General features: G+C 38.8%; 1 protein-coding gene across 1 annotated transcript in view; it reads left to right on the top strand.

Moving 5' to 3' along the window:
- Positions 1 to 1,114: 1,114 nt before the first annotated feature.
- The window catches only part of LOC107561861 (nectin-1-like), a 148,358-nt gene continuing 138,618 nt past the window's right edge, over positions 1,115 to 10,854 (top strand). The window contains exon 1 of the mRNA XM_016246376.1: positions 1,115 to 1,855. Within this exon, the coding sequence (XP_016101862.1) occupies positions 1,801 to 1,855 (55 nt within the window). The 5' untranslated portion in view covers positions 1,115 to 1,800. The remainder of the gene's footprint in view (positions 1,856 to 10,854) is intronic.

The raw sequence follows: 10,854 nt of genomic DNA, 5'->3' as shown, positions 1-10,854 counted from the left end.
TATTTATATAATTTTTTTTTTGTTATCAGTTTGTGCTACTTGCTTATTGTGGTCCTCTTTCAGACCAGGTTGTTTATTTTCTTGCGAGATCTGGCAACAATGATAGATTTCAACGAGAAGTGTCTTGCCCTCACGTGAGGTAAGCTGATGCTGTAGTTCAGTAAAGGTTCGGTAACGGTAAACTCCCACTCTGCGGTCTAATGCCCAGTCTGGGTTACCCAGAGGAACTCGTGAGAGGGTGACCAGCAGAGGGAAGTGTTTTACTACTTCCACCTCCTCAATAACCCCATATTCTGTCACACTGACTGGTCCTCTTTCAGACCAGGTTGTTTATTTTCTTGCGAGATCTGGCAACAATGATAGATTTCAATGAGAAGTGTCTTGCCCTCACGTGAGGTAAGCTGATGCTGTAGTTCTGTAAAGGTTCGGTAACGGTAAACTCCCACTCTGCGGTCTAATGCCCAGTCTGGGTTACCCAGAGGAACTCGTGAGAGGGTGACCAGCAGAGGGAAGTGTTTTACTACTTCCACCTCCTCAATCACCCTATATATATATATATATATATATATTATGGATCAACGATAATTGCTTTATTTATTTATTTTTTACTTATTGTTTTACATAAACTTATTATTACATTTGTAAAAGAGAGAGTTTCTACTAGGCCTTTCTGCTCTGCCATGCAATCCTGTATCAGACATTGGGCCACTCTTACTGGTATTAGTATCTTGTTGTTGCTATTTACATACAGTTGTGCTTGTGCGCTATGGTCCCTGTCAGTCGCATCATTGGAAATCGCCAACTCTTACTGAATATGAATGATGTCCAGCAAGTTGTGTGGTCTCTCTGCAAATCACTGTCAGTGTGAACACCCTTAAAATGTGTGTGTGTGACAGCTGCTATTAGTGTACCAGCAAACCTCAGGAACGTGTGTTCTGGAAATAATCCACAAAAACTGCGGTTTACCATACTTACAAGCTAAAACAAGCACAGAGCCGTTTATTATAAGCGGACATGGCAACAATGGACTAAATCCTCCTACTCGCGTTTCAAGATCGTGGAAGCCCCGCCCTTTTCTAACGTCACCCTGATTAGGATCTCTCCTCGCGCTTGTATCAGCTACACTAGAACAGTTCAGGTTGTGGCAGCAGTGCCCGAAGTGCGCCAAACCACGGCATTATTGCCATATTCTGGAGAATCAGTCCATTTTCTCGGGGGGGAAAAATTACTCGGAAGGGATTTCACGTCCGCTGAAACATCTTCAGCACCCAACAAATATAATCTGATAATCCCCAGACTCCCAAAATTGAGGGAACAGACCGGGACCGTTGGGACTTCTAGGGCATATTCTGGTTACTACTGCGCAAAAAAAGTACAGAGAATCGAATTATACATAGGCTACTTGTATTGTGGAGCAAACGGATCGGATGCATTAAACGCCCCGTTATTCAGGGCACTGTTATTAAGCTTTTGTTTTGAGGGGGTTGAACAGCCGCACTGGATTCAACGCTTGGGATGCGGGATCCCTGAACTTATCTGCTTCTTGTCCGCGGACTTTTCATCTGCAGAACCAGAGAGTCGATGAGCATCTTATTCGGGCTTTGGATTTGATCCCGATTCCTGGCTGTACTAAACTCTTCTGCAGACGTTGCACTGAGTGCCGTTTTAGTAACCGCTGACTCTCTGTCGTATAGTGAAGGGTGGGCAGAGGTGGATTGCGTTGAAGTTGCATGAATCGCCGGATCGCTCTTTGCAGATCGCGATATCAGATCGGATATTTGGCGCAAGGCGTGAAGCGCGATGGTGATGTTGGCGACTTTTTGGATAGTCCTGCTGGTCGCGTTAAACGCTCCAGGTAAGTCCATGAGTTCAATTGAAGGATGTTCCTTTAGTCAAATATGCGCTTCTTCTCATTCGTCAGATCAGGCGGCTCTAAAAGACTCAACAGATCTATGCATGGTTCATAACTGTGTAAAGTTAAACTAAACCCTCTGATGATACAGCGTTGCCATAATTAAGATAAATGAACTCGAAGTGAACGCGTGAAAGCATAAGATGCAGGCAGATGGCGATAGTGATGCTGCGCTAGAATATGTGTGCTGCTTGTTAGTTGTGAGTTATTGGAGAGCTCAGGTGATATCCTATAAGGGAAGAGAAAGATGAGTAAAATAGTTTTCAATAAATAAATGATATCCATGTTTACATATAAAAGTGATGATCTATCTATCTATCTATCTATCTATCTATCTATCTATCTATCTATCTATCTATCTATCTATCTATCTATCTATCTGTCAACCATCTGTCTGTCTGTCTGTCTGTCTTTGTCTGGATCATTTGACGCCAGATGTCAAATGAGTGGATGGAGACGGATCATGTCACCCGTAGAGATGAATCATTCACGTTACAAATTGATAACGAAATACCTGCTGCTTTTATTATTATATTAAACATTTTGTGTCAGGTGTTTACTATTTGAGAATAAATAAATGCATAAATAAATACCTGAACAAATGAAAATATATATCATGGGTCAGCACTGATGTGATGGTTATTTATTTATTGTCTAGAATTGTTCTTTTTTCAAGACATTAAAAAATACTTCAAGAAATGCAGTTCATATAAAAAAAATGACTTGAATGCACCTCTTGGTGTCTGTAAACTATAAAAATAAACTTTGGCATAATGTTTTATTATTATTTCTTATATAGGTAGTAAGACATTAAAAAATACTTCAAGAAATGCAGTTCATATAAAAAAAAAATGACTTGAATGCACCTCTTGGTGTCTGTAAACTATAAAAATAAACTTTGGCATAATGTTTTATTATTATTTCTTATATAGGTAGTAAATCAGCTTTGTTTGGATATTATTAATATTTGGGGGTGTTATTATATTTAAGTCACCTTTATTTGTCGTCATTGGTCTAACACTGAAACAAAGCGACCAATTTAACTTTTTTTAACTCAAGTTAAAAATTGAATAGAAATTACAGAAATCATTGTCAAGTTGCAAACAAAAAAACATATTTTAACATTTGGGATGCATATAGCTGCATTTGACTCATTTTTTGACTCAATGACTCAACATTCTAGTTATTAACATTATTTATTTTTTATTTTTGTGTAATAACCAAATAGTGCTTTATATTGTTACTGTAGCTATTGTTCTAGTCAAGAATTGGTTGCAATTAGTGAGCTTTCACTTGAATGTCAGATTAAAGCACTTGCTTTGTCTGTGATTGATATATGTGTCTGTGATTGATATATGTGTGACTCCTCTATGAAGATCAGAGAAGCTGCCCTCCCTCATTCATCCCCTCTACCTGAATTTTCTTTCCTGTGAAACAAATGCATCACATGGAGTGACACAAAATCCTGATTGAAACACGCAGTTCCCTTTTTAAAATCATCCTGTTCCTTTATCTGCAAGATTATTCAATTCATGTGCGTTCCCCAGAGTCCCTGACCAGCATTAGGTGTCTTTTAATAAACTGCTCTTGAGAGTATATTTTCCAATCAATACTTCACTGCTGACCTCTGATGTTGTAAACAAACCGTCTGATGTATTGGCTGGTCTTAAAGCACATCTTTGGCCTGCCCCCAGAGGCTCTATAGAAGAAGCCAAGCCAGTCAAAACAGCTGTTTGGGGTCAGCTGTGTGAAAGGCTTATGTTATAACCCTTGAACCTTCTTTCACTGGGTGAATCTTCCCTGTATCATCTCCCTTTTTCACTCTTAATTGATGAAGACAAGCCTGAGACTTGATTAAAACATTCATAAGCAATGACATGTTGCTTCTCAGTGTACTGCTGCTCTTTGTAGTGATATAATGCTTTGTTAAAAAGCTGTGCAAGGCTCACTGAATTCCTTGCCCTTACCATAAGGAGATGATTTTATCGCTAAGCTTTGTGTAATATATGGCACCTTGTACAGTTGCAAATATCCTAGCTTGAACATGTTGCATTTGGCGTGACTCCAGAAACAGAACCACACGGTGGCCAAATGTCTGTGCGTCTCTAAGGCTGCTTTCAGATTCAGTTCCTGTAGACTTTTGTCATGTGATCTAAAGTTGCATGGGAAGATGTTGCAGGATCTAGATGTGGAATTCTGCCCAAGCGAAATTGTCGATGGTTGCACACAGTTTTAAAAGAGTCAGCAAATTTGAGCATTTGTTCCTGTGGGTAAGGGATGACTTCCGAAAGAATTCTTTGACTTGCGTTTCCCACCATTAGCAATGACTGTTAACCGAACAGAGCAAAATATTGAACCTTCTTGACATTAATGACATGCATAGAACTATTCATTTCTTCCCAGGCTATAATTTTAAGACTTCAAAGTCGTACAGAATAAAATCCCAGGGCAATAAATGGGAGAATACAAAAAGTTGCAAAGATCCGTTCAGACAAGATCCTTGAGCAAACAAACCCAAGCATGCCCTGTTGGCAAGACACCTTGCAAATCTAAATGATATACACAACCCTGGCGTACTGAACACATCCCTCTTTGTTCACCTCTGTGCAGTGTTTACTAGACACTTGCCATGCAATTAACAGCTGGAATGGGGGTCTTAGAAGACATCTGGTTATTGTTTCTCCTTCTGAAACAAAGCAATCACTCAGCATAAATCAACTCTACGTGCACATGTACATGTCAGAGCTGGCAGGGCTGCCCTCCGTCTGCGTTTGCAAACACGTGCAGCTACACGTACAGCTGAATGCTTAACGCTGCTTCAAAGTCGAGTAAAATAATGAAGCGTAATGGATTATGTGGATGCAGTTCTGCTTGCTGTGCTTCGATGCCCAAGGCTCTTCCATTGAAAAGCATGGGCAGACGTGTCGTAATTTATAATGTTATCTGCTTTGAGATTCACGCCCCCTTTTTTGCCAAGTTGTAACCCGCCAGACTAATCTATTAACAGGGCAATTTGCATCCTGTTGGTTGTAATGCAGCCTGAGTAATCCATCGGGTGTGCTGATCTATTGATAATGTTGAGTAAAATAATGAAGCGTAATGGATTATGTGGATGCAGTTCTGCTTGCTGTGCTTCAATGCCCAAGGCTCTTCCATTGAAAAGCATGGGCAGACGTGTCGTAATTTATAATGTTATCTGCTTTGAGATTCACGCCCCCTTTTTGCCAAGTTGTAACCCGCCAGACTAATCTATTAACAGGGCAATTTGCATCCTGTTGGTTGTAATGCAGCCTGAGTAATCCATCGGGTGTGCTGATCTATTGATAATGTCTGAAATGGCTCAGCACTAGGCCAGATCAATCAATAGATTGACGCTTTATGAACTCGCAAGTCTTTTTTAAAAGGACTGTTCAACCAAAAAATGAAGATCCTGTCATGATTTACTTATCCTTGTGCCTTTCCGAACATGTATGGCTTACTTTATTTGTGTTCCACATGCAAGTCATGGAGGTTTGGAATGACATGAGGGTGAGTAAACGATTTTGGGTGAACTGTCCCTTTTACTTCGTTTATAGGGCTCTTCCACTTTAACGTGATGGTTCTCTTCAAGGAACACCGAAAATTCCTACATGCTGCTGTAAAGTACGGTGGATTTCACTAACACATGCTGGGCTGTGATACTCCATGCCTGTGCTGTAATTCCCCTTGTGCATATAAAAACACATCTAAATCTTCTTTGTGGCTAAAATTCATTCAACAAAGCAAAAAAGTTGGAAGAGAAGAGTAATGGAACGGACTGTGCCTTTGATAGTGATTACATGACTTACAGCTCTCCATTTAGAGTAAAACAGCTGCCATACGGATAATTCCTTCTAACCTCCAGTGTTTGGTGAACCATCATTGATTCGTAAATCATAATTTCCTCCTGTGATACCTTTTTAGTAGTACTTTTTCTATTTACGGAATGGAAAACTTTTTAGCGCTTCAGATATAGGCATTCATCATGGTTTAGCCCGATTTAAGGAGCACTTCACGGAGGAGCTCTGATCTATACCTTAATTATTTGAACCCACCACAAACATCAATTTTGCTAAGAGGGCTGGTTCAAGGTGAAATACCCAGGAAAGTGGTTTGTGAGTGCGTGTCGCAATCAGTCGAGTTAATCCGAGGGTAGAAAAATGGCTGAATGCCAAAAATGATTTTTGTAAAGCACTTTCAGCTATTGCATGTACAATATGAAAGGTGGTTTATCAGTTAAATTTATATATAAAATATGTACAATATACATGCCAATGCATTTTTATTTTCATGAAATTCACTTAATGATTGATGCAAATACAAATGGCAGTTTTCAACGCATCAATCAGTTGGTGAATTGCTGATCAAGAACTGATTCAATGTTCTTTTTTTTTAGTAGACAAATGTGTAATGTCAGTCAAAAAGAACAGTAATTTCTTTCTTTTTCTTTTCATTGAAATAATGTGCTGTAATGTTAAAAAAAGTGAATAGGATCCATTCTGATTTTAGGTTGACTTTAATATTTTATAAACCAGAATGTCACAGAATGGAACAAATACCCAGTTGGCCTTGTTACCCATGAGTCTCCTTTCCACAGAGCATGACAGCTGATTCTGTGCATTCTGCACTTTGATCACAAAGTCTTGCCTGATTTGTGTAGAGATGATCCTGTGGTTCATGTAAAAGATCAGGATTATTTTCTTGGCTGGAGGAATCATGTTTGAATTCCGTTTGAAGTGGTTCAATCAAGAGAGAGAAGAAGAACATCTTGTGATATTCCCCCACTTGCATGTTTTGATTATCCCATTGACTGTGAAAGCCATATCTGAGTGACATTTTTAATTTGTGAGTTTTGCCAACACTCTCTAAATTGTTGCGATGGGCAATATCAGTTCGCCTGGGGTCTTTCACGGATGTGCAAGATTACAAATTCGTAAAAGAGTTCAGCAAGGGGAAATATACATTGTTTGCTGCAAAAGCTCGGCTCTCTTTCACGTCAACTGGCTTAACGCTTTTCTTTATGTGCAACGACAGGAATTCAGTCATTCACTTTGAGGTCAAAAGTTGAGCCTATTAATGTCAGGCTTCTTTGAAGGTCTAAATGATATACAAGCTGTTGTGACCCCAACAATAGATGGCTTAAATGACAGACAACTGTGTGTGTGTGTGTGTGTGTGTGTGTGTAAAACCATCACTTGTTCCACCCATGGTAAACTAGGGTAAATTCAGACAGATGGTTAACACTCCTCAGTTGTATTTGCAAATGTGTTGAAAATCTGTTTTATTCCCAAGTAAAATGTTCATTATTTTTGCATTAGGTTACTCGCTTTAACATGATTTCCATACTGTTTTAAACCATTTTCAGTTCACATCAGAATATATTACATAAGTGTGAACTGAAACGGTTTGGGTTTTAGCAGCTGCAGTCACGCTTTGATGCCGTTTAACACATATAACCATTTTTCTTTGATGGTGTTTAACAATGAGGTGCATTAAAAAGCCACTTTCTGTTTATTGATTTCATTAACGTCAGTGTGGCGTCAGTGTGCCCATTCATTGAACTGGAGTTTAGACATGCATTTTAAATGCATAAAATGGCAGCTTTATTTATTTATTATTCTACTAAGAGAATTGTGTTATTTCTCCCAGTAACCTTGATTTCATATGTTCTATGCAAACTGTGATTGTATTTCATTGAAAATGGCCTTGTTCAGTATTAAACATTGTCTTTCACGATCTTGTGCTGAAATGTTGGCCTAGTTATCAAATGCATCTGTTTGCTCTATTCAAATGCTGCAGACTTGGCAAAGATGCTGGCTCTATTTTAAAACCTTTGTAGACACGGTTTTAAGGTATCATAGGTGAGCGCCCAACACGAAGGCAGTTCCAAAATATAATTATGTTGCATCCTTAGATATTTTTTTTTAGCCAAAGGAAGCATCACACATATGCATTTTGACCCATATGGCAATGTGTAGGTATGCATGAAATTCATTCATTATTGAAAAATAAAAAAGTTCAGTAGACTATTTTACCCAACTTTTTTGCAGTTTATTATTAAGGTATCACATTGTTAGGATGGCAGCATGCTAATTCTCAAACTCAGTTGTACGTTCAATCTCCCATGCACTTTTATGCAGAGATGTCCTGATCATTCACTTAGGAGGGTCAATTTCAGTTAGTATGCTGCCTTAGAATGTCCCTATGAGACAACAGAGCCACTTGTATTGTTATCTGGGTAAATACAGCTTTTAATTACTGCAGTTTAAAACAAAGTAAGGTGTGATTTACATGTGAGAGAGCAGGTTATCGTGTACCCCTCATCATCAAGCAGCAGTGATCTATGGGGTCTGCCCAGCCACTCCTGAAATTAACAGCGTAGAAAAGCTATTAACATGAACCGTAGTCCACAGCGGTGCTCAAGATGAAATTGACTGTGCCAAAACAGCAGCAGCATACTCAATCCACTCGGCTTCAGTGAGCAGAATACATTGTCTGCACAAATGAAAGAGATCACAATAAAAACATCACTCAAAATACATCACATTAGTTGGCTGTGCTTGCAGTTCTGTGCTATAGGTTTGTCGATGGGTACTTGCCACCAGTCCTCTATCGTAATGAGAATATGGTCGCAAAGGTGAGGTTTTATAGGAGGAAATTACTGTTTGTCAGTAGCAATACTTTTGAGTTCTTCAAATACACTGGAAAAGAGTTGGTTTAGATTTGAAGAGCTGAAAATGATAAAAAGTGCTGTGTGAGGTGTTGTAACACCCTGTTTCACAAAACTAGATTTCTGTCATTGTTGGTAGATCAGGGCAAGTCCAGGATTTGGCTAAATTGGTCATGATTATCATCTCTCATCCTGATAGTGACCCCCATTGTCCAAGGCATCACACAAACCTTGAAGTTGGAAATTACTGATTTTAACCTCCAAAGCAAATAAAAACATGCATTGTTTTCAAAATTGCTTTTTTTGGATTTTATTTTAATATTTAAAATATGATATGTAAAATAAAATATGATAATCAGTGTTTATTAAGTCCAATCGATTTAAAATATTAGTATTCATGTTGTAAAAATGTATTCAAGGAGTAGAGATGCATATTAAGTCTACTTTTTTTTTTTTTTGTAAAACTACTCTGTAAAAAAAATCTTCAAAAGTTAATGTTTAATTCATTGCTACCTGCTGTTTCTTTTTCATTGTTTGTGAAATTTACTATATATATACAGATGTGCTCAAAATTATTCATGGTAAATATGATCAAAGAAGGCTGTGAATATAAATCTGCATTGTTTATCCACTTGATCTTTCATTCAAAAATAAAAAAATAAAAAAATTGAACCTTTAATTAAAGTAAAAAAAAAAACATGAAAGTGGGGGAAAATCACATTATGAAATAAATATTTTTCTCTAATACAGTAAGAGGACGTTTGTCTATATCGTCCTAATGCATGGTGAGGAGGAGAGTTTGAGTGGCCAAAGAGTCCAAGGATCACAGCTGGAGAACTGTAGAAAATAGTTGAGTCTTGGGGTCAGAAAGCCTAACAAAAAACATTGTTGTCTGAGAGGGTTTCAAGAAAAAAAACTAGAAAAGAAAACGCTCTCATCCAAAAACAAACTCCAGCATATGTATTTGCTAGACATGACTGGAACTTTAAACTGGACTGGGTTCAATGGTCAGATGAAACAAAAAAAAATAGCTTTTTAGCAGCAAACACTCAAGATGGGTTTGGTGCACACAGGGATAAAAAAGTACCCCATGTGTACAATTAAATATACTGCTGGATCTTTAATGTTTTGGGCCTATTTTTCTGACGGAGATCCTGGATATCTTGTTCAGATAGATGGCATAATGTATTCTATAAAATACCAATGGATAAAAAAATAAAAACTGACTGTCCATGCTAGAAATCTTATAATGGGCCATGGTTGGATCTTCCAACAGGACAGTGATCCACAAACAAACATTAAAATCAAAACAAAAATGGGTCACTGAGAACAAAACCAAGCTTCTGCCCTGGCCAACCCAGTTCCCTGAGCTGAACCCTATAGAAAATGAGTGTGGTGAACTGAAGAGGAGAGGCATCAACATGCAGCTGGAAATCTGAAGAGTCTGGAGAGATTCTGTATGAAGGAATGGTCTCTGATCTCCTGACAGATATTCTCTAAACTCTTCACGCATTATAGTTGAAGACTCAGAGCTGTTCTCTTGGCAAAAGGAGGTTGCAAAAAGTAAATCCTTCTCTTCACTCTCTGAGGCAGAAGTCTCCAAACTCATCCTTTCTAATCATCCTACTACTTGTCCGCTTGATCCTATTCCATCTCATCTCCTTCAAGTAATTTCTCCTGCAGTTGTACCTGCACTCACTCACATCATTAACACATCCCTTCGCACTGGTGTTTTTCCCTCAACATTTAGACAGGCTCGTATAACCCCACTACTTAAGAAACCCACCCTTAACCCATCTCTTTTAGAGAACTACAGACCGGTTTCCCTTCTTCATTTCATTGCAAAAACACTTGAACGAGCTGTGTTCAAACCAGTCTCTGCCTTTCTCACACAGAGCAACCTCCTTGACAGCAACCAGTCTGGTTTCAGAAGTGGACATTCGACCGAGACTGCCTTGCTCTCAGTTGTTAAAGCCCTAAGACTGGCAAGAGCGGATACCAAATCTTAAATACTTATCTTGCTGAATCTGTCCGCTGTTTTTGACACGGTCAACCACCAGATCCTCCTTTCAACCCTATTGGCAAAGGGCATCTCAGGAACCGCACTCCAGTGGTTTGAGTCTTACCTATCAGATAGGTCCTTCAAAGTATCTTGGAGAGGTGAGTTGTCCAAGTCGCAACATCTAACTACTGGGGTGCCTCAGGGCTCAGTTCTTGGACCACTTCTCTTCTCTGTCTACATGGCATCATTAGG

This window comes from Sinocyclocheilus grahami, unplaced genomic scaffold (assembly GCF_001515645.1).
Source record: "Sinocyclocheilus grahami isolate Dianchi unplaced genomic scaffold, SAMN03320097.WGS_v1.1 scaffold795.1, whole genome shotgun sequence".
NCBI lineage: Eukaryota > Metazoa > Chordata > Actinopteri > Cypriniformes > Cyprinidae > Sinocyclocheilus > Sinocyclocheilus grahami.
Note: the sequence above shows the minus strand (reverse complement) of the source record. Positions and strands in the feature narration are given on the sequence as shown.